Source organism: Gopherus flavomarginatus, chromosome 1, assembly GCF_025201925.1.
Source record: "Gopherus flavomarginatus isolate rGopFla2 chromosome 1, rGopFla2.mat.asm, whole genome shotgun sequence".
Taxonomy (NCBI): Eukaryota; Metazoa; Chordata; order Testudines; family Testudinidae; genus Gopherus; species Gopherus flavomarginatus.
In genome coordinates, this window is record NC_066617.1 from 227783384 (window position 1) to 227808276 (window position 24893).

The 24893-nt window shown below is 43.4% G+C and overlaps 1 protein-coding gene across 6 annotated transcripts in view; it reads left to right on the forward strand.

The window, feature by feature from the left end:
* Positions 1 to 1085: 1085 nt before the first annotated feature.
* MAP7D2 (MAP7 domain containing 2) overlaps positions 1086 to 24893 on the forward strand; it is a 154823-nt gene continuing 131015 nt past the window's right edge. For all 6 annotated transcript variants that reach the window (XM_050936526.1, XM_050936528.1, XM_050936529.1 and 3 more), the window contains exon 1: positions 1086 to 1193. In XM_050936526.1, coding sequence (XP_050792483.1) covers positions 1142 to 1193 — 52 coding nt within the window. In that variant the 5' untranslated portion in view covers positions 1086 to 1141. The remainder of the gene's footprint in view (positions 1194 to 24893) is intronic.

Consider the following 24893-nt stretch of genomic DNA (forward strand, 5'->3'; position numbering starts at 1 on the left):
ACGTTTTCGTGCTACTTAAAACACTTTCGAGATTCTCACTTGTTTTCTGGTCCTTTAAAACGTGCTTTTATCCGATATTTGTTTTATGTATTTATTTTGTATAGAATTAGGGAGCAAATTTTCACATTAACAGATCCACGCACATGGATCCAAATTCCAGGGGACACCTTTTCCAAGGAGCGTGTGCGAAGCAGTCAGAATGCACCTGAAACTTGACTATCATGATCTACCTCTAATTGTCCATGGCACTAACGATTTCTTAAATAATCGCGTACCTGGATCCCCGTGTTTTCTCCTCACTTGTCCCTAAATGTATCAGCATCCAGCTGTTTTGTAAGGGGGGGGGGATCGTCCTCCGCGCCCCCGGAAGGATTATGCCTGAGGCGCTGAATCTGTAGTGGTGAAGAAAGTTTTCCTGCTGCTCGGTTCAAGAATATTCGTGGAGTTAAACTTTGTACTAGCATCTGTCAAGCCAGCGCAAGATCCGTTCAGACCAACCCCCCTGGCCCCCAGGGAACCAGAATACTTGAGAACAATGAGGAGGCCAAGGGGGGGAAGGCTGTGGTGACGGCGGGGGGTGCAGCAAAAGAGACTGGACTCCAGCAGCCCATCTCTTGGCTGCCCATCGCCTAGTGGCCAGGCTGTATCAGGCGTTATTATCCCGCAGCCCGAAGCCACCTGATCTCTGAGGCCAGGGAAACGCACCATCCCCCCTGCCCGGCGCTTTGCACTTGCCCTTCACCTCGCCCCGCGCGCCTAGGGGTGGGGCTGGAGCTCGGCTGCCGGCGCAGGAGGCAGCGGCCAGGCCCGCTTAGCGCCCAGTCCAGTTGCAGGGCCAAGGGCCGCTCCCCGCCGCTGGTGCCCGGGGCAGGGGGCGGGTGCGGGACGAGCCGCCACACGCCGGGAAGGAGGGAAACACCTGGAGGCGCCGGAGCCTCCGCCCCACCCGCTCTGCGCGCAGCGGGCACCGCAGCAGCCGCCGCCTCCCGCCCCGCTGGCAGCCCGCGCCGCCGCCTCCCCTCCCCGCAGCGCGGCGTCAGGTGCCGCGGAGCGCCCAGCGCGCCTGTGCGGCGGCTACCCGGAGCGCAGCGGGGCCGCAGCCGGGAGCCGGAGCCGCGCTCGCCGCTAGGCGAGGGAGAAGATGGCGGAGCCGGGAGCGGCGCGTATCTCCCCCCCGCAGCCGCGGGCGCCAGGTGAGGGACAGGCCGGGGCGGGCCCGCCAGGTGCAGGGGCTGGCGGGACCCCCCTACCGCGGGGTAGCGGGACCCACAGGGGGGGCCCGCGGAGGCAGGAGCGGCCCCTCCAGTGGTGCCCGGAGCCGCTCTCCAGCCGGAGCAGCCCCGGGCACTGGGGGGCCAGCGGAGCCTCCTGCGCTAGCATGAAAGTGGGGCAGGTGCCCCAGTAACTCACGGGGGGGGGTCGTGTGTGTGAGCGGGTGCGGAGGAGGGGCGCGCCAGGCCTTAGCAAAGGGCTCCTGCTCCTGGGCGGGGGCCCGGTGTTGGGGAGCGGCGCACGCTGGTGAGCGGTATCGCTTGTGGAGGGGAAGGGCGCCTAGTGCTCATCCCGGGGGTGATGGCTGGATGTGGGGAGCCTTCCGCCTCCAGGCGCTGGGAAGAGAATTTGGAGAGGTCCCTCAATCCGAGGAGCACGAGGCCGGCTGTAAATAATGCCAGGGAAGGATTAGAAGGACCTGTGAATCCCTGCGTCTGTGGGAGAGGAGAGCAGTAATAGCTACAGAAGAAAGCTGTTAATGCTGAATGGTTTGCTGTTCTCTGGGGATGTCAAACATGATTTGGTTCAACAGTATCAGAAAGGGAGTATGTGTTGTACGAGAGTAAATCTGCACAGAGCTCTGCTACTATTAGGCTGGTATAGTGCAGATTCACATCCCTTTGCATGCTTACTTTCATTTTAAAACTATGTTTTCTTTGTGGTATAGTAAATATTTGTCATGAGGCAGTTTTTAGGTGGCTTTAAACCTGTTGGGTTGGTCTTGCATGACAGATGCATGTTAATTTCTTAACCACTAAATGTGTTGCCAGTGACGGAATGAGCTTTATTTTAGCCTAAAGTAGGGATCGAGGACAGAACATCTGAACACAGTTCCTGCAGTGTCTGGGCCTGTCTATACTGGTAGGCCAAACCATAGAATAAACTGGTTATGCTGGTATTGAGCTTGAATAATTAGTTTTGTTCTCAGTCCTATATAGGCACAACTTCTAAAGGGCTCTCCTTTCCTTCTTCATTCTAAATAACCATATTGTAAGCTTCTTGCGGCAAGGACTTTTTTTTTGCTCTGTTTGTACAGCACCCAACATAATGGAGCTCTGATTCTAGTTGGGATCTCTAGGTGCTACCAAAATATAAATAATAATTACATTAGGACATATTAAAATGAAGTTATTTAGTTGGTAGAGTCAAGCATTTGAACTTTAGGAAATACTAAAACTAAGGTTGCCTGTGAAACCTTATTCTTTCCCCTGCTTGTATGTGTGTGTGCATTCTGATAGACACCTTAATGACCTGATTGCATGGAATTTTTTCCACATGACCTCTGCTTCAGTCAGTACACAGGAGGGTTAGTGCTCAGGGAATGAAGGAGCTATTAATTATATTTTTGTCTACATTATCTAATATGTGACCCTTGCGCACCATATAAAACCATGTATTGAATACAGAATTATTAATTTACTCATGGTGCTCATCAACTGTAGTATGTGAATGCCTCACAAACACTAATAAGTTTATTTTCACAACTTCTTGGAGAGAGAAAGTATTGTTATCCCTCTTTTACAGATGTGGAAACTGAGACACAGAGAGTGACTTGCTTGAGGCCACGCAGTGGCAGAATTAGAACCTGCAACATCAATTCCTGACTACTCTAGGCCACACTGCCTTACTGTGCTGAGCAGCCACAGCTCAGTTGCTCTTCAAAGCGTTTAGCATTGCTGATCATCCAGCCCTTAGTATCTCAAGTTGGGCCCCTAGAAAATGAGAGAGAAACTAATAGTGACCATGTACCAAAATTCCACTTCAAGTAACTTGCCCAGCATCATGTAGGAAGTAGAGGGAGGGATGGAAGTGATATCTGTGTAAGTCACCTGTCTTAACCACAAGACCATCTTTTATCTTTTTTGTATTCCCTACTTTATTCTCTATGCACCTTCCAACTGCTAGAAAAACGAGGCAGCGCCCTACAGATAAATCTCATTGACTGTACAACTTCTCAGCACCATCCAGTCTCTGTCCTGTCCTGTGGAAAAGATAGTATGTTACTGTGTGATCAGACTGTGTCACAATGAATCTGCACAAGAATGAAGGTTTCATGGGCAATTGTAATAACTGCTGATCATGCACTGTCAAGGTTTGAAACCTGAATTTTAAGCACTGCAACAGAGAGTGCTATTCCTTCAACTACAGGACTAAATATATTAATTGGTAGCAGAAGACTGTTACCCTATTTGAACCTTCCACTGAAAGAAGCTGCATAATACACTGAAAAATAGTGGGTTACATATGCATGAGTAGCCCCATTCTACAGACAGAATAGAAAATAAAGGTATGCAGTGTGACTGATTGGATGAGATTTGGGTCTGCTGTAGTAGAGAGCTGGGATATATTGCTAGCCCTAGTTTAATAATAATTGTGAAGAGTACACAATTACTAAAGCACTCGCAACAGAGTTTAGAACTCATGCTCTTCTGGTACGCATTATTATTATTTTAATTTATCTTCTCCTGGGGTTCTCATCCCACTGTGGGAGGTCTGTGGGTGGGGAGAATAGTATCTGCCCATCTGTGATACCCCTAGAAGTGGGCAATAGGCCAAAGGGACCATGTGTTGGGTCCAGGTGATCGTTGCAGCCCAGCCTGTACCTTCCCATCCCTTCCTCCAGTACTAAAGCTGCTCTGTCAGCAACTCAGCAGAGTTTCTGTTCACAGAGATTTCCAGTGCAGTGTATGCTGCTATGGCAGTAGCTGTGGGATCCAAGCCTTAGAATGTTCGTGGTGTTCTTGCATGCTGGCAAAATCACATAGTAACAACACAAGCCATGGTAGGGAAATAGCTATTTTCAACAGTTTGTATTCATCCACATCTGAGCAGAATTTCATGGTACTAGTAAACCGTGCTTTCCTTCTGCAAATAATAAAGGTGATAGAGCTCAAGAAAGATGGCAATAATCTTTTATAATGGAAAGTGTTAGGTAAACTAAATATTGGGGTCACTGCCAGTTCTCCATCAAATAATAATTAATAATGATGAATAAATACCAAATGTCAAGCTTTTGAGTTCCGGATTTCTCATCTTCTGTTTCACTGCTCTGTGACGTGTACTTAGATTTGTCCTGGAAACCTAAGCAGAGCTCAGTATTTCTGGTTATTTTTCAGGGAAGTGTTTTTAATTTCCTTGCAAAAAAGCTTGATCAAAACTAAGAGGATTTAAGAGAGAGGTACATATGGTGCCTAGTTAGTTAGAAAATATAAACATAGTGAAAATATAAAGAGCAAATTCTTACATATTCCTTCAGAATATTTTTTTTGCTGCTGGGATGACGGCATTCACTCAGCTGACTTCTATAATATTTTTCAGTGTATAGCAAATTATACTAATGTTGTTTTGTAGTATTTATTTTTTTATGTGAGAAATTAATATTGTTTTCTCAAGGTGTTAATTTGTGTACCTGCTTTTATATGGTGTAATTATTTCATAACCATCAGTTTTATTTCAGAATAATGTAATGCATTCTGTAGTTACATAAGAAATATCTCAGAGGCTTTACTAGTTAAAATTATTTTTGTGCTTTGATTACAATGAAGTGAGGAACAGTATCTTGCCTCTTTGAACTGCAAAAATGGAGGGAAAAATGAAGAGTTGTTTCTGGAATGTAATAAGCTATAAAAATGTAGCAGCGACAAATCTGAACTTTAGGGTGTTAGAAAGCAGTCTTGATACCATACATACTATACATATTTCAGTCTGCATTATTGGGCTTTCATATATATATGTGGGAAATACATGAGGTTTAACTTAGATATTTGCTATTATCTTTTTTATGTTGACTGTAGGGGTTTACATGTATATCATGTAAATAAAACTGTATACTGACTGTTGAAATCTTACGATTTTTATAGTAAACACTTTTTATTATGTATTAAAACAATTATAATTTTCTTAGTAATTTTTTTAACTTTAGGTTTATTTATAGCTTAACCTAGTAAAAGAGAAGTTTTGAATATCCTGTTCATACCCTTCAGTCAAGTACTAGCACCACATATCCAGTGCATTGAAAATTTGTGTTTGGTGGCCAGATTATTATTCTTGACTATTCATGTAATAAAGTATGTCTTTTTTCCCCTTATTCCTACCTGTGAATTCCTCCATTGTCAATATATTTCATGGTTGGCAGTACTAGTTGGTTCTTTTGCTTTCGTCCACTATGGTTATATTGGCAGTCTCAGCGGCTATTAGCCAGTATTTTAATAGATGAGCAATTTTTAAATTAGTGCCTTTTTATTTTGATGAATATAGTAGTATTGTACTGTCTACCCTCAAATCGTTAGATCTCCCCATGCACAAGCTGGCTTTCATTAACTTCATTGCAGCACTGTCTGTGGAAGGAAAATCACAATCTCCTTCTGCTAGGACCAGACGCACAAGCTGTTACTAAACTTTCTGGCTCAAGCTGCTCTAAATTTAGGGGCATTCTCTGTAAGATTCTCAATGTCAGTTAGTCTTAATTGGAATATCCATACTCAATTTCTGTGCTTAAATAAATAAAAAAAAATTGTCATGTATAAAAGTTTTAACTAAATGCATCTATTCAGGCACTCTAAAAAAGACTAAGCAGACAAACACTATGTTTTGAAGTGTGAAAATATTACCTATGTCTTGGTACAACCATCTCTTGGTCCACTCTGCCTTTTCCACCTTCCATCTCTAACTGGCTGTCACAATTTTTTCCAGACTATCAAATTAGAATTTCAGCAAATCTTTGGAATTCTCTGTTTGATTCAGGTTCTCCTTGATACAATTACCTTTCACTTGATGTGAACAACACATTTTACCTAGGTCAGTACACCACGTTACTGTGATTTGAGTAGTACACATTAATACAGTGTGTTCCTTTGTTACACACCCCAGTTTAACTTTCATACAGCATGTTTCTCTCATATTGGCCCAGGCAAACTTCTGGTTTATTGTTTAATTGTTTACAGGAATACTAGTGTACATTAACAAAAGTTTCACTAATAAAACACCAATGTTCCTCTAGTACTGTTGTGAACTTGTTCTAGTTATTATTTAACCCTTGTTATTCATTACCATTTACATTATTTTGTAATAATTTGATTTTCCCATAAGTGACCTGCATTTGAATCACAGATGTCTTGATATTTACTGACTGTGTGAGGATTTTACCATTCAGTGTATGTGTATATATGCATATATTTATATATATTGCCCACAGTCAGTTTCTCTGTTTTTTTCTATGCTCTAACTTCATAAACTACTTGATTTTAAATTTGGAGCTGTTATAGTATACTAGATAGTCTGCCACATTGTATATGTCCAATACCTGTTTTAGGGTCATTTAATGGGTTACTCACTAATTTAGTGACCTGTAATCTTAGCTGGAAAAACATTTACTTTACAGCAGAATAATATACCATACTGAGTTTTTAGAGATACCTGTTATTGTAATTGATCTCCCTGATCAATGATGCTTGGGGGTGTGTGTGTGTGTGTGCGCGCGCGCCTGCACACCTGCCTCAGTGGGAGCCGATGTCAGGTTGATCTTCCTACTGGGAAGTGGCTTAAGACAGAGGAAATGCAGTTCACTGTTAGAATGAAATAGGCGGAGACTTTCAAGGTTCTTATTGTTCTGTTACTTAAAATCTTATGTCTGACAGTTTCTGCCTCTCTCATTCAGATAATGAATTTCATTTTCTTTGTCTTGATTTCTGCCAATGGGCTGTCAAGATAGCAGTGTTCCCTGCTTGACAAGACTTTTCAAATGAATATTGTAAAGATCTTAGTGTTGTATTGTGTGTGTAATTAGATAGTGATTAAAATCTTTCATATTAAATGGCAGGTTTGCTTTAAAATTGTTTTCTATTTGGTGTTCGTAGAGTATTTTTTGTTAAAATAATAAAAAAAATAAGATGTTCAGACCCCAGACTGTTCCATCTTTTTTTCTCTTCATTCCCTCCCATTATTCATTATTTAAATTGTTATTTAAATGATTCATGTAATTATACTTTCATTCAACTCTTAACATTTTTCTCCCTTGGCTCGTCTGAATTCTCGTTAAATGTGAGAGCAGATAGACCACATCAAATTGCTGTATCTCAACTCTTGCTTACTATGTGCCTAATTAGCATATGTTTCTGTGAATTTTAGTGCAACAATTCTCTTTGCCCAATTTAATGTCTAAAAAGTATTAGTTATCATCATATATATCTGTTGTTCTTTGTTCAACCTGCTATTGACCATGCTTGTATTAGCTACTTCAGAATAGTAACAACCAAACCTCTGCTTTCTCTAGATTTTCTATAGACCAGTGGTGTGCAAACTGGGGGGCACCCACCGGTGGGGAGTGCAAGAGGTTCTCTGGAGTGCTGTGAAGAAACTTCTGCCTTTTGCAAAACAAACATACAAATATCAGTGTTGTTGCCAACCTTACTTCTGTGCTGCTGCTGGTAGCGGTACTGCCTCCAGAGCTGGGCAGCTGGAGAGCAGTGGCTGCTGGTTGGGGCGTTCATGTTATTTGCAGCACAAGACAATTATTTTTTTAATTCCGCACCAGTCCCACCCTGCAATTCCCATCCCACCTGCTCCCGCATTGTCTATTGAATTTTTATTCCGCTCCCACTGTTATGGCAGCAGGCCCTCTTTGTTTCTGTCGTGCTTTGTAACTCTAGTTTCTGACAAGGGATCCCAAATTGATGATGACTGGAAAAGATGTTCATTTTTCAAGGCTCTCATTTTCCAATGAGCAGTGTTTGGGGGAAATGAGTAATATTTTTGGTAGCCTCTCTGCACGTGAAGATAAATGAACCTTTAAATATTTTAAGTCGTTCCATGGCTTCTCAGTGTGCAAAGTTCTTTCTTTGGTTGCAAGTTATTTTCCTTGGTCTGTCTTTCTCTCTGACTGCTGTTTCTTTTGGATTGGTTTTAGTAATACTCTTAACCTTTCTGTTATGATATCAATCTACAGAGGGAAAACTCTCATATGTCTGAATGAAAACCCCTATTACAAACTTCATTTCTTAATGTTTCTTTAATATTAAATTATTTTCCTCAATTCATGGATGAGACAGCTTTATTGCCTTCCGTTGTCAGAATTTAGGCATTCCAGTCTTTTGTAGGATTTAATTTCCCTGAAGATTTCTTTATCCCATAATGAACTGAAATAGATTTTATCATGTATTCAGTTCCAGATTTTTGTCATACCGGAAAATCCAGGAGATATTTTTCTCTCCCTGTTCCAGAAATGTTTTAATTTTGCCATTCATTTGCTCTCTCTGTTGTCATTTAATGAAAGTTCATTTTTATAGTTTATATCTAAAGTCAAATCACTCCTGTCTGTGTTGTGGAGTGGACCAGTCCCCTTCTAACTTCATTCATATGTTTCAGTTCACTGTTGTAAAATGGGCTTATCCGGCTGCAGTTTCTTTCTAAGTGGCTTCTTCACTTCAGTGATGTTGGCCTTTACGTTCACTTTAGTGCTTCTGCTGCATTTCTCATATCCATTGACAGAAAGGTGATGTGGCACATAAAACATTCTTTAATCTTGCAGAGCTATTGGCTTAAGCAGCCATCTGAGAATCATAATGCTACTTGTCCCCCTTCTTGCTTTTTTAATACATGTCTTCTCTTAATTGTTTTGTTTTTCCAAATTGTTAACATTAACTCCTTCCATTAGAGAAATAGGCAGTGTTAAAAAATGAATTCTTTGAAGGAGTCAACAAACATGTAGACAAGGGGGATCCAGTGGATATAGTGTACTTAGATTTCCAGAAAGGCTTTGACAAGGTCCCTATCCAAAGGCTCTTGTGTAATTAAGTTGTCATGGGGTAAGTGGGAAGGTCCTTTCATAAATTGAGAACTGGTTAAAAGACAGGGAACAAAGGGTAGGAATAAATGGTAAATTCTCAGAATGGAGAGGGGTAACAAGTGGTGTCCCCCAAGGGTCAGTCCTAGGACCAATCCTATTCAACTTATTCATAAATGATCTGGAGAAAGGAGTAAAAAGTGAGGTGGCAAAGTTTGCAGATGATATAACTTAGATAATTTTTTCACATATAACTGCTCAAGATAGTTAAGAGCAAAGCAGACTGTGAAGAACTTCAAAAAGATCTCACAAAACTAAGTGATTGGACAACAAAATGGCAAATGAAATTTAACGTGGATAACTGTAAAGTAATGCATATTGGGGAAAAATAATCCCAACTATACGTACAATATGATGAGGGCTAATCAGCTACAACTAATCAGGAAAGAGCTCTTGGAGTCATCGTGGATAGTTCTCTGAAGATGTCCATGCAATGTGCAGCAGCAGTCAAAAAAGCAAACAGAATGTTAGGCATCATTAAAAAGGGGATAGAGAATAAGACAGAGAATATCTTATTGCCCTTATATAAATCCATGGTATGCCCACATCTTGAATACTGCATACAGGTGTGCGGTCCTCATCTCAAAAAAGATATACTGGCAATAGAGAAGGTTCAGAGAAGGGCAACTAAAATGATTATGGTTTTGGAACGAGTCCCATATGAGGAGAGATTAGAGGTGAGGACTTTTCAGCTTGGAAAAGAGGAGACAAAGGGAGAATATGATAGAGGTATATAAAATCATGAGTGGTGTGAAGAAAGTGAATAAGGAAAAGTTATTTACTTGTTCCCATAATATAAGAACTAGGGGCCACCAAATGAAAGTAATGGGCAGCAGGTTTAATACACATAAAAGGAAGTAGTTCTTCACAGAGGGCACAGTCAACTTGTGGAACTCCTTGCCTGACGAGGTTCTGAAGGCTAGGACTATAACAGAGTTTAAAAGAGAACTGGATAAATTCATAGAGATTAAGTCCATTAATGGCTATTAGGCAAGACAGGTAAGGAATGATGTCCCTAGCCTCTGTTTGTCAGAGGGTGGTGATGGACGGCAGAAGAGCGATCACTTGATCGTTACCTGTTAGATTCACTCCCTCTGGGGCACCTGGCATTGGCCACTGTCGGTAGACAAGATACTGGGCTGCATGGACCTGTGGTCTGACCCAGTACGGCCCGTTCTTATGTTCCTGCTTGGTTCAGCATGTGCGAGTGGTCAATTACTTGTCACACATTAAACAGAAACCGGAATGACTGTTCTTATTTTAATTAAATGCTCTTTCTAGTATCTGTGATTTGTAATTAATTCAATATATGTATGTCATAGAATGCTGGAATTTTTAATGAATCTTTGGTCCACGAAGAAAGATACAGACTTATCATAAGGCAGGCCTGCACAACTCGTAAAGCGGCGAGGGCCACATTACTCCAAAGAAAACAGCTGAGGGCCGAAACCTCCCAGCCCTGTGGAAACAAACCCTCCATCCCCAGCGCCGCCCCACCAAAACAGCTGTGGGCCAAAAAGGAAGGCTGGAGGTGTGGAGGTGATACTTTATTTTAAATTAACCAGGAGCTCCCAGCTGAAGAGGTGGCTGGGAGCCCTCAGGGTCAAATTAAAGGGCCTGGCGCTCCGGCGGCTGGAGGAACCCGGCAGAGCTGGCTCTAGATTTTTTGCTGCCCCAAGCAAAAAAAAATTTGGCTGCCCCCTCTCCCAGCAGTGGGCTCCCCCCTGTACCCTCCTGCTGCCCCAGTCCTGGGCTCTCCTCCCCCACCGACCCACACTCCCTGCTGCCCCAGCGCTGGGCTTCCCCCTTTCCTCCCCGTCAGTGCCCTTCCCCCCACCCCACTGCTGCCCCAGCCCTGGGCTCCCTCCCACCAGTGTCCCCCCCACACCTCCTGCTGCCCCAGCCCTGGGTCACTGGTAACGCTCCCAGGGCGGGTCATTCAGCAGGAATTTTGGATGTGCACAGAACACAGACAGGATTGGTTCCCATATGGTTACAGAGCTGCAATAAAGTAGAACAATTTTCAGCTTGTGTGATTGGAGGATATCTGGATGCATATTATAAGACTGTCCTACAGAAATGAGGAAAAGTTGAGGTGCCTTTATTATCCTTTTGTTCCACTCTTTCTTTCTATGGGGAATTTGCCAGTACAATATCACCGTCTTCCTTTTAAACAAACAAAAAGGCAATGGCTGTTGAAAATAGCAATTCCAGTTCTAATAAGCATTTCTTGCTCAATTTTATCCTACTTTTTCTACAGCAAGTTACAGTGGACCAGTATATGTGATTTGGGAGAAATGAAGTACCAGCTGCCCAAACTGAGATCGAGCACTCCTGAATTTTGAGGTGTTCAAATCTGGAAGGCAGGTGCTGGGGGGCAGGGGGGCGCTATGGGCTCCGCAGGGGAGCATGGCAGCAACGTATCTGGAGCTGCATGGAGCCAGACACGCTGGTCTGAGTGGCACGGTAAGGGGGCTAGGGGTTGGAGAAGGGGTAACGGGTTCAGGGGGGCAGTCAAGGGACAGGGAGCAGGGGGATTGGATGGGGCAGAGGTTCAGGGGGGTAGTCAGGGGACAGGCAGCAGTTGGATAGGCATGGGAGTCCCAGGGGTTTATCAGGGGACAGGTAGGGGGTGGGGTTCTGGGGGAAAGTTGGGGGGGGTCTCAGGAGGGGGCAGTCGGGGGACAAGGAGCAGTGGCATTTAGATAGGGAGTGGAGTCCTGGGGGGCAGTTAGGGGCAGAGGTCCCAGGAGAGGGGTATCAGGAGACAAGGACTAGCGGTGTTAGATAGGGGGTGGGGGTCCAGGGAGGCGGGCCGGGATTCAAAGGGCTCTGGGCTGCCCGCACCTGCGGGGAGCCCTGAGCCCTTGGAATCCCAGCCGCAGCTGGGAATCTCTGCAGGCAGCCCAGAGCCCTTTGACTTCTGGCCGCGGCTGGGATTTAAAGGGCTCTGGGCTCCCCTCTGCTGTGGGCAGCGGAGAGCCCTTTGATTCTGGGCCAGCTGAAATTTAAAGGACTCAGGGCTCCCCGCAGCTGCGGGCAGCCCAGAGCCCTCTGACTCCCGGCTGCAGCTGGGATTTAATGGGTTCTACGCTCCCTGCTGCTGCTGGCAGCCCAGAGCTCTTTGATTCCCCGCCGCAGCTGGGATTTAAAGGGCTCTGGGCTCCCCGCTGCTGCGGGCAGCCCAGCACCCTCTGACTCGCGGCCGCAGCTGGGATTTAAAGGGCTCTGGGCTGCCCCAGCACGCTGTCTGCGGGGGATTTAGAATCCCCCAGCGGGCCGCACAGTGAGGCTCCGTGGGCCGCATGTTGTGCAGGCCTGTCATAAGGCTAAGCCAACGTGCTCCAGGGTATTGACTAGAGAAAGAACTTTGAAGTGATCTTTCTTTTCAGTCGGTGAATGTGCTGCTCTTTTTAAAGAGTAAATTGGGTTATAGTTTGAGGAAAGCTATAATCTAAGTAAACAGTCCTTGATTATCTATCGTGACAAAGTTCCTCCTCTGTCTTGGTGGGTCCTGTGCTTACTGGCAGATTTGCTCACCTCAGTGATCTTCCCTACAGTCTGGGTCAACTCCTCCTGTGTCTGATCAGGAGTTGAGTGGTTTGGGGGGAAACTAGGCCTCCCCTCTACTCCGGGTTCCAGCCCAGGGCCCTGTGGATTGCAGCTGTCTATAGTGCCTCCTGTAACAGCTGCATAACAGCTACAACTCCCTGGGCTACTTCCCCATGGCCTCCTCCAAACACCTTCTTTATCCTCACCACAGGACCTTCCTCCTGGTGTCTGATAACACTTGTACTCCTTAGTCCTCCAGCAGCACACCCTTTCACTCTCAGCTCCTTGCACCTCTTGCTCCCAGCTCCTCACACACACTTCTTCTCCTCTGGCTCCCTCTGGCCTGACTGGAGTGAGCTCCTTTTTAAACCCAGGTGCCCTGGTTAGCCTGCCTTGATTGGCTGCAGGTGTTCTAATCAGCCTGTCTGCCTTAATTGGTTCTAGCAGGTTCCTGATTACTCTAGTGCAGCCCCTGCTCTGGTCACTCAGGAAACGGAAAACTACTCATCCAGTGACCAGTATATTTGCCCTCTACCAGACTCCTGTACCCCACTGGTTTGGGTCTTTCACACTACCTAGAATTAAATGTTTTAAATGTAAGTTTATTTTATTGTAAGTAAAATAAGCCCTGAATTTGAAAAACCTTAATCACAGAAACAAAGATGCATTCTTTATGTAGTTAAGCAGGCCATAGGGCACATCAGAAGATGGATCTTGCTCTTTGTCCCAGAAGAAAATAAATATGATCATCCATTAAATATCTTATCAGGGCATAAATAAACACTGCATTAATAGCATTTTTAATGCTTGATGTAATGATGCTTTTATTTTTGCAATACTTTCTGCATGGTACCATGACTGGATTTTAATAACAATAGTAATGCTTTCCATGTGTATATTTCTTTTGATGAAAACACTACACACACAAAAAATTAAGCCTCTGTGAGGGAGGCAGGTATTCTGATTTCCCTGACGGAAAAAACTGAATATTGCAGTTGAGACTTAGTCAAGGTCACAAAGGAAATCTGAGGCAGAGCCTGAGTTTTATTCTCAGTCTCCTGATTCCCAGTCCTGTGTTTCAGCCCCAAGACATCTTTCCCTGTATTCAAAACACTTTATCTCCTGTTAATATGTGCAAGCGTTTGTTGTTCAACTTCAAACATTTTTTAGTAAGAAACACAGCTAACTGCTGTGGCTATGATTAGGAATGGCAGTTATGGAACTGTCTAAAGTCCTGGTCCGAAGCCCACTGAAATCTAAGGGCTTCCAAGATAACGTTCCAGAATGTGGTTCTGTAATTTTTTTGATGCTAGATTCTAGAACAAAGCCTGAGAAGGAATGAGGCAGTGAGAGATGGGACACAAATAGCGCATAATATAGGTTGTTTAGAGAGAGTGTTCTGTGGAGAGAGCAGAGTTCGAGAAATCACTGAATCCTACAGTCAGTGAATCCTCCTACAGTGCTGAGAAGCTGAAGACCTAGAAGAAAAGTCTGAGGCCTGGTCTACATGGGGGAGATGGTTCGATTCAAGTTATGCAACTTCAGCTACGTGAATAACGTAGCTGAATTCAACGTACTTAGACCTACTCTCCGCGGTGTCTTCACTGCAGTAAGTCGACTGCTGCCGCTCCCCCATCAACTCCGCCTGCACCTCTCGTAGTGGTGGAGTACAGGAGTCGACGGGAGAGTGCCCAGGGATCGATTTATCGTGTCTAGACTAGACACGATAAATCGACCCCCCACTGGATCGATCACAGCCTGCCAATATGGTGGGTAGTATGGACATACCCTGAGAGAGACACCTGCATCAAGGCTCAAATAAAATGAGGTGCATTCATTTTTATAAAGTAGTGGGAACAGATCTTATTGTGTGCAGTTATTTTGACAGAATGAAGGAAAGTGCATTTTGGTATATCTGTTTGTTTTTCCAGTATATTGTTCCTGATTTGTTTTATGTAGTGTTCCTGAGCTTTACATATTATTCCTTATTTGGATACCATTGGTACTGAATGTACCTTGATTTTCCTGTAAGTTACATATTGATAAAAGAGTGTATAGAAGAAAATAAGCAGGCTGCCCCTGAATCATAGTGCATTTAAGCAAGCATAAGAGGGACCAGGGAGCAAGTGAAAAGGTGACTGACTTAAAATTACAAAAAACATTTGAAGAATGTCTTTTTATTACTGTATTCAGCACTTCTGGAACAAATCTATGATGGGTAAATATTTTTCTTACACTGGAATTTGGTGTTCCCTTTTCTGTGCAGAGATTATTACTGTCCATAATTTTACATATTATTTTCCTTGTTTGGAGCTTATGGACTAAGTTGTTTAATCCTGACTCAAAATTTTTCTTGCTGCAGATATCATGTTTGTCATCCATGTGCAGATCAGGTGTTCAGGGCTTGAAAGTTTTACCTGACTTCTTTTTGCAAGGGTACTAATCCTACTGGCTTAAGCAAAGAACACCTATGCTGCCATGACCCCACAACCATGTATGTGCAACTTTCTTTGATCTACTGGGGAGCATGAAGATTTGCTGATTATGTAATCAACCTAAATAAATCAGTTCTCAGTCTGGCTGCTGCTCCTCCTCCTGTCTTCTTGAGCATGCAGGAGGCTCTACCTCAGGGGTAGGCAACCTATGGCACGTGTGCCAAAGGCGGCATGTGAGCTGATTTTCAGTGGCACTCACACTGCCCGGGTCCTGACCACCGGTCTGGGGGGCTCTGCATTTTAATTTAATTTGTAAATGAAGCTTCTTAAACATTTTTTAAAACCTTATTTACTTTACATACAACAGTAGTTTAGTCATATATTATAGACTTATAGAAAGAGACCCTCTAAAAACATTAAAATTTATCACTGGCATGTGAAACCTTAGATCGGAGTGAATAAATTAAGATTTGGCACACTACTTCTGAAAGGTTGCCGACCCCTGCTCTAGCTCCTCATCTCCTCAAGGTTTGCTGTTCCTTACTGCTACCTTCCCTCTGAAAGGAGCAACCCCTGGGAGACCACTTTGCTCCCTGGCCGCTCCTTTCTTCTGAGAAATGTATTGGCTTCAGTTACACAGGCCAGTTCAACATAACCACATATCTGGTTGCCTTAGTTTACCTCAAGACACACCTCACTTCATATCTAAGCACAAAACAAAATTGTGCAAAAGCAGGGGAGTCTAGGGCAACTGCTATCTTTTTTTTTTTCTTCTGTTGCCTCAGAAGATAGGGGCGTTTCTTACAAAGATTGCCTTTTAAAAGTAGTAAACTAACATGTAGGTTAACAGTATTGTTATAGTATTTGGGACAGCAAACAGAAGCCATAAACAGTAAAGCTGTGTAAAGTTTTCATGTGTACTAGGTATTTGTAATGGAAGATAAGTTGTGTTAATTTTAATGGACATGGTAAGTTAGTGAGCAGTTGGGAGACACTGGAAGTTTCCCCTAGCGCTTTCAAATAGAGTCAGCTTTGTTATCTTTAGAAATTTCCTAGAAGGGATTCAGTTAAACAGTTTTGTTTAGTGAACAGTAATAGAAGAAAATCTGACTACAAAAATACATTTAAACCACTCGCTCCCCTTGTTGGAAGCAAGGGGTGACTGGTGGGGAGGGATGTTGCGAAGCAATGAATATCGCTCTCAGGGAGCGGGTAATGGATGCTAAGATGTGTGTTTGATTGGCAAGAGTTATTACCAGTTTGAGAATTTCCCTGACAAGCTCTGAAAAGACACTCCAGCCGGAGGAGAGTTGTGCTGCCGCAAGGCCTGTCAACAGCGGAGGAGGATTATACAAGAATAAATCATACCTTTAATAAAAACACAACTTGGGCTTGATGAGAAGAGGGGGAGGAGGAGGAGTACCTGCAGCCAAGAGCCTAGATGGTGAGTTCCTGAGTGAATTACTCAAATGGAAGAACCTGGCTTTTGGAGATTGAGTGAAAGCATGACAGTTATGTGGAGCTGTAAGGCAAGGGGGTGTTATCCCCAAACCTTTAAAATCATGAGAACAGAGGCTTTTCAAAACCTTAAATATATTTCCTGTAATTTCTGCAAAATGTTAGGTAACTGCTGTCCTTATGATCACCGTATATTAGTCCTTAGGGAAACTTAAGTCAAGATTGACACAAACCATGAATCAAATAAACCAGAGAATGTAGTGAACTTAAAAAAAAAAATCAAATAACTGGAGCCTTCTTTGTTTTGACTTAGGAATTTTTAGATTAGTCTGTAAGAATGTGCTTAAGGTATACACAGACAAGAAGCTGGAATTTTCTCCAAGTATTTCTCTCTGCAACTGCCCGTTCTCTTTGAGGAACTGCGAAGAGAATCGTGATAATTCTGTGTTGGGGGCTTCATAAATTGAAATATTAATCTGTACATGATGTTTCTGGTGTATCAGACATGCAATCTGAAAGGACACACAGATGCTGGATTTGTTATTTCAAGATAGTCACTGATACCCAGTGTATTTGTTTTTCCTCCCTAAACCTCAGATAATGTTTATTTTTAATTTTTGTTTTTGTCTGATGAAGAGTAGAAGCTATCTGCCATTTACATATACTAGATTATGATTCTCTTGAGTAGCTTTCAGCTTGAGTGCCATCAGATCTTAAGGGAAAGCAGGAGAGGCGAGATGGACTCTCTAACACTGAATGGTTCCTTTTTCTGCTAGACTCATAATGAGTCAGTCAAGCTTAACAGATTGGAGAATCCAAGATGCAGTTATTCTTACAGATAAATGTACAGGTAAAAAATTTTAACTTCTGGGCAAGTGGGATACATATGAAATGATATAGAGCAGATTCTCATAATCTGCTGTGATTTTTTTAATATATGCAGCTACTGTGTTCTGCACTAAAAAAGGTACCACTCATCAGGGTGCAACAGCAGTGTGTCATCAAGGTGTGGGAATGAACTGGATGAGCTGCACTACCCAGTGTGTGAATAAGAACTCTTCCTTCTTTGTCTCACAAGCATCCCAGTAGCAGTCATTTGTTGGTTGCACCGTGAAGTCAGTAGCTTCAGCAACCTGTGAAAAACCTCAGAACAAAGAAGCACTCACTTCCTGCGGAGTTTTGAACTCTTCCTCAATCATGTTTATCTGTGGCAGCTGAAGTTGGAGCTGAACTTTAAGTTCCCACAGAATTGTAGATGTAGGAGAGACTGTGTAGCTATCTCCATGCCACAGGCTTGCATTGGTCAGCACAGAGGGGAGCAGAGAGCCAAGATATGTAAACCAGTCCGGGGCCCAAAGGGGGCAGTGAGCAAGTTTCAGGAGTTCCACTAAGCAGGGCTGCCATTAGACTCGCTGGGGCGCTCGGCAGAAAGCTGAGGCCCCACTGCATGGAGCTGAAGCCTGAGGCCCTGATCCCCACCACCCAAGGCAGAAGCCAATGCCTGAACAACTTAGCTTCATGGGGGCTCCTGTGGCATGGGGCCCTGGGCAATTGCCTGGCTTGCTACCCCCAGTGCAGCCCCTGCCTTTTATATACAGAAAATAGTTGTTGTGGCACGGCTGAGCCATGCAGTTTTTATAGCATGTTGTGTGGGCTTCAGAAAGAAAAAGATTGAGAATCCCTGATGTGAACTAAGTCAAGTTCAAGTTTGAGTATGAATTTCACCTCTAACAGTGGCTAATTTTCAGTACTTGCATGTCCAGTATCATATTGGAACAAATGACACACTCTTTAACACAAATAATGAAACCAAAATGTCCTTATTTGCTTTGAATTTTTATATGAAAATGTCAAAACCCATTGTTTCCCAGGTAGCAGTGGTGCTCCATAGTGCTGCTTCCAATCTTGGTTGATCAAGATTGTTTCCCTCCAATGCTCGCCATGTCATGGTTATCCTTCACTGAGTTATCTGGAATCTGACAGTTAAAATCAGTGGAGATGCTTCAGCTATGTGTTAGGCTAGAACTGTGTAGTAAATGGCATTGTGAGTAGAAGTCATCAGCTTATGGAACTTGCTTCCAAATAGGTGGCTTTCTGAGAAGGATGCTGTGCTTTGGGCTAAGAAGGCTTACATGTGAGATTTGGGTTTCACAAGGAAAATAGGTCTACCAGTCAGTAATTATGGGCAGTAATAGCAATGGTGATTTGACCATGCTGTGTGAGATGTAGAGCTTTTCAAATAACTTAAAACTACACCGATGGGCACTTTTTTGGAGGGGAGATAGGAAGTTGCGTCTGTGGTTGTTTATGTGGTGGTTTTGTTTTTTTTTAACAAGTACCTGTATGAATAAATTAAAGGGAAATTAGTCAGGTCAAATTTGATCCAAAATGTAGGTTTTTAAAATATACTCTTTTTACCAAACCAACAAAATGTTTTCATGAAATTGAAAAAAGCCAAGCTTTTAACTGAAAGAACATCTGAAAGCGAGACTGACTAGAAAGCCTATGTGAAAATGATTAGACTGCTTTCATTATCAAAGTTCAGTAGAATGTGAAGGAGTAAACACACAGCATGAATACTAAAAACAGTGATTTTTTTAAAAAAATATTAATTTAGAGCCCTTCTTGTAATAGGGTTAAGGATTGCTTATTTACATTTTTTAAAATAAACCAGTGTGGTGTAGTGCAGTGGTTCTCAAACTTTTTTTTTTTTTGCGGACCACTTGAAAATTGCCGAGGGTCTCGGTGGACCACTTAATGATCTTTCTAAATATTGTTTGTACCATTAGCTACATATTGTAAAGCACTTTGGTTAAAAGCGCTATATATAAAAGCCTTAATAATAATTGTGTGTTTTTTCTACAAATAAAATCTCACAACTCATATTTTCATATCAGTAGTCTTACCTTTCTAATTTGATGGATATGCCCTCTCTCTCCTGCTGCAGCAGCCCCCAGTCTGGGGCTGGGAAGGAGTGGGGTCTCTCCAGGCACCGCTCAGGTGTGCACTTTAGAGGGAACTATCCACGGACCACCTGAATGGAGCTCGCGGACCACTGGAGGGCCACAGACCACAGTTTGAGAACATCGGGGTATGTCTACACTACGGGATTATTCCGGTTTTACATAAACCGATTTTGTAAAACAGATTGTATAAAGTCGAGTGCACGCGGCCACACTAAGCACATTAATTCGGCGGTGTGCGTCCATGTACCGAGGCTAGCGTCGATTTCCGGAGTGTTGCACTGTGTGTAGCTATCCTATAGCTATCCCATAGTTCCCGCAGTCTTCCCCGCCCATTAGAATTCTGGGTTGAGATCCCAATGCAAAAACAGTGTCACGGGTGATTCTGGATAAATGTCATCACTCAATCCTTCCTCCGTGAAAGCAATGGCAGATAATCATTTCGCGCCCTTTTTCCCTAGATTGCCATGGCAGATGCTATAGCATGGCAACCATGGAGCCCATTTTGCCTTTTGTCACTGTGACCATATGTGTACTGGATGCTGCTGACAGATGCGGTACTGCGGTGCTACACAGCAGCATTCATTTGCCTTTGCAAGGTAGCAGAGACGGTTACCATCCGTATTGCACCGTCTGCCATGCCATTGTAAATTGGCAGTGAGATGACGGTTATCAGTCGTTCTGTACCGTCTGCTGCTGTCAAGGATGCTCCTAGCTGGCCTCGCTGAGGTCGGCTGGGGGTGCATGGACAAAAATAGGAATGACTCCCCGTGTCATTCCCTTCTTTATGTTTTGTCTAAAAATAGAGTCAGTCCTGCCTAGAATATGGGGCAAGTGTACTAGAGAACCAGAGAGCACAGCCTTTCCGTGTCAGAGCCCCAGAGATCCCACAGAAATGATGAGCTGCATGCCATTCTAGGAGGTGTCCCTGCAACAACCCCACCCGTTGCTTCCCTCCTCCCCCAGCCCTCCTGGGCTACCGTGGCAGTGTCCCCCCATTTGTGTAATGAAGTAATAAAGAATGCAGGAATAAGAAAGTGACTTTTTAGTGAGATAAAATGAGGGGGAGGCAGCCTCCGGCTGCTATGATATTCCAGGCAGGACATCTCCATTACTCATTAAAAGGTGGAGGGGAGTGGAGCTCAGCCTCCAGCTGCTATGATGAGGACGGTTACCAGCCCTGTTGCACCATCTTCTAGGACTGAATCTGCAGGACAAAAAGCTTAAAAAAGGGAATGACCGGGAGTCAGCCCTATTTTTGCCCAGGCGCCCCCAGCCGACCTCACCGAGGCCATCCAGGAGCACTCACAGGATGATGACAAGGACGGCTATCAGTCATATTGTACTGTACCATCTGCCACCAGGGAGGGGAGGGGAGAGGATGCTTCTGTTTAGCGCTGCAGCACCCCGTCTACCAGCAGCATCCAGTAGACATATGGTGACATTGAAAAGAGGCGAGAAACGATTTTTTTCCCTTTTCGGTGAGGGAGGGAGGAAGGGTAAATTGACATATTCCCTGAACCACTGGCGACAATGTTTTTGACCCTTCAGGCATTGGGAGCTCAGCCAAGAATGCAAGTGCTTTTCGGACACTGCAGGAACTGTGGGATAGCTCGATTCCTCAGTCCCCTCTCCCTCTCTCCATGAGTGTCCATTTGATTCTTTGGCTTTCCGTTAATGCGTGTCACACAGCATTGTGTTGAATCCCTGCTGTGGCCTCTGTCTATCATAGCCTGGAGATTTTTTCAAATGCTTTGGCATTTTGTCTTCTGGAATGGAGCTCAGATAGAACAGATTTGTCTCCTCATACAGCGATCAGATCCAGTATCTCCCGTACGGTCCATGCTGGAGCTCTTTTTAGATTTGGGACTGCATGGCCACCCATGCTGATCAGCGCTCCCCGCTGGGCAAACAGGAAATGAAATTCAAAAGTTTGCCGGGCTTTTCCTGTCTACCAGGCCAGTGCATCTGAGTGCAGGGTTAAATCGTTGTGTGGACGGGTGCAGGGTTAAATCGGTTTAATGCTGTTAAATTCAGTATAAACGCGTAGTGTAGACCAGGCCTTGGTGTAGTGGACTGAGCATGATACTGGAACTTCTGGGTTTTAGTCACAGCTCTGCTGTGGACTTACCATATATCCCTGAGTACTCTCCTGTTCTCCTCCACATCTTCCCTATCCCAGTAGGGATGATATCTATCAAAGGTGTTTTGAAAAGTAGTATTTGTACAGTGTTTTGAAAATGTAAAATGTAAAGTGCAAAGTGTTAACTAAATCAGACTTTTAAAAATAGCTCATTTGGTGAAATTAACACACAGCTTGCCCATCTCAAAAGTGACCTCCTTGGGGCCAGGAGGAACATGGGCAACTGAATGGTGCTGGTGGAGTAGAGTAGGGAAAAATCTTGAGGGAAATACTTTAATTCAATACATCTTGTTACTGTTCTTCATAGGTGCAGGAGGAGCACTAATAGAGGTCTGTGACAAATTGGCAAAGAAGAAAACAAGGATATCTTGACATTGAATTTGTCAGTGAAAAATGATCTAGGGTCAAATTGTGGCCCGACTTAATGACCAAACTTCCACCAACTTCACTCAGGACAGGATCTCACCCGTAGTATTTAGTTTATACCAAAATGGAGAAGTCTTCTGAGACATAGGCATTTCTTTAAGATGTCTAGTTGTCATGTTTATGGTAACATTGAGAATATCATACTAGAACAGGGGTCGGCAACCTTTCAGAAGTGGTGTACCGAGTCTTCATTTATTCACTCTAATTTAAGGTTTTGTGGGCCAGGAATACATTTTAACATTTTTAGAACGTCTCTTTCTATAAGTATATAATATATAACTAAACTATTGTTGTATGTAAAGTAAATAAGGTTTTTAAAATGTTTAAGAGGCTTCATTTAAAATTAAATAAAATGCAGAGCCCCCTGGACCAGTGGCCAGGACCCAGGCAGTGTGAGTGCCACTGAAAATCAGCTCGCTTACCGCCTTCGGCGTCCATACCATAGGTTGCCTACCCCTGTACTAGAAGCATCCAAATCTAAACTCTGCTGGGTTAACAATTCAGGATATAGGAAGACGGTGTTTTGGGTGAAGCTGGTGTGATGTGAATGTGGAACAAACAGCTGTGATAGGCTTGTCACTAGAATTTATCAACTGCAGAATCGGTATTCATACCCCTAAATCTTCTGTTGTACAAAATGAGGATCCACATGTTGGGAACAGAAGTAAAATTAAGCAAAACTTAAGAGACTTGGTTGTACATAATAGATGAAATTGAAAAAAGAGATCAGAATTGTTCGCCTTCACAGAATGATAGAAGTAAACATCACTGGGTTTAGAGAGCAATAGTCAAATAGTGTATCAATTACAGATTGATATGTAAATATGGAACCAGAAATCCATGTTGTTCTTTTTTCTTTGAACACCTGGATAAATATTCTAGTGAATGTGGTTTTAAAAAAAGAGGTGGTGGCTTGCTCCTGGTTAATGATCTTGGAAATAAATACTTTCTCTCTATGTAGTTCTATACTGTGTGGGGATGCATGCCTGAACTTCTACCATGGGTGTTGGTTAGAAATGATTTCATCCTACATGTAAATGGTGGCAGGTGTGTGTGGGAGAGGAATGCAGTTCAGTAAGGTTTTTTGTACAGTCTCTGATCACAGTATATCCTTTGGTATATGAAGTCCTCACTTTTAATCTCAGTGTAACTAACAGGATGCTTGGAGGGTAGTGGTGGGTTGGTCAAGATGCCTCAGCCTTTCAGACACTCTGAGTAGGGGAACACGGGCCTTCCCACTATGTCCCAGCCCAAGGCCCTGTGTGAGTCAACCCCAGAACAGGGCAATTCCAAACAGGAAGTCCAAAGCCACTGTCCTGGGCTACTTCCTACCAGATTCCCTTCATCTTGGTGCATGGCCCCTGTAGTCCAATTTGCTGAGGTGGCTTGCCTCCCGTAGTGCCCTGTTGTGGATCTTGGATGGTGTCCTGCTGCAGTCCCAGACTCCTTTGCTGGGGCAGCTGTAAATTTGGTGAAGCCAAACCCCACAATGTCTCTGGGCCGCAGTCATCCAGTTATCTCAATTGCCAGAGGCTCTGAGGTCTCCTTCACAGTCTCCCTTGCCAGGGAGACAGAACATGCTGCCTGGTGGCTGCCTCATTTGGTAGACTAGCAATCCTTCTGGTCAGATAGGGCAGTAGCTAACTCCTGCCTCTGCCAGTCAGCCCTGATCTGGGCCTGGCGCTCTCCCTCTTCCAGGCCTGGCATTGGCTGCAGGTATAACAGGGTGGGGCTAGCTGGGCCCAAAGGTTCTCCTTAACCCCTGCAGTACTGGTGGGTTGTTTATCTGCTTCATTAGAATCAGATAATTTTTTTAAAGGTATAATAGATAACACAAGGTCAGTAAACATTGGTACATAGTGCATTTGTTGTTATAAGGTGTGTTCTGTATTTATTTACTCTAAAATGATTCTCAGTAAAGTATAAGTTAAGGGTGATTTGAAGCAAAAAGCATGGTTAATGGGAGGCATCTACATTTTGTTGGATGAGATTATAAGTGTGGTGGGAAATCTGGAAAATGGGATTAAGATTAAACAAAGGTCAGGTGTGTTGCACTACCTTTATTTCACTTGTTCTGTTTTCTTAACCATAGTCATTATTCCTCTCTTTTCATTAAACTATGAAAACTTTGTGGCCTTCTTAGGTTTACTGCTTATCTTTTAAGGCTAACGTACTACAAATGGGATCGGTTCAGCACTGCTTTGAACATTCAGCATGATCTTGAAAGTATGACATTCAGCATGATCTTGAAAGTTGGTGTGGTGTCACTAGTGCATCATCATTCAGGTTGAGTGAACAGTTAAATGCTTTAATTAGAACGTGTTCTTGGCTGATAGAGGATCTTTTTTAAAATCAAACTTTACGTAATTTTATATACTGAGAATACACTGGCAGAAAATTTTGGTTTTGCAAAAAGAACATTTTTTTGTTGGAAATCGTATTTTTAATCAGCTCTAGTTTGTATAAGGTCTGGCTTTGCTTGGCCAATTATCCTTGCCTCTCCTCTCATATCCCAATTTATGTCTTGTCACTATTAAGATTGTGAGCCATTTGAGGCTGGGGCTGTCTTTTATTTTGTTGTGCATCACTCAGCACAATGTTGTCCTAAACCTGATAGGAGTCTCCAGGTGTTTCTGCAATAAAAATAATAAGGTTGTGACACTGCATCCCATATTCTTCACAGTGATATTATTATGATATATATTATAATGTATTTTATGGAAGATAATTCATGTGAGGTGTCATTGGATAGGTTATGGTTTGCTGAATATGATTATCCTATTTGTATGCATGCATCTTTTTTG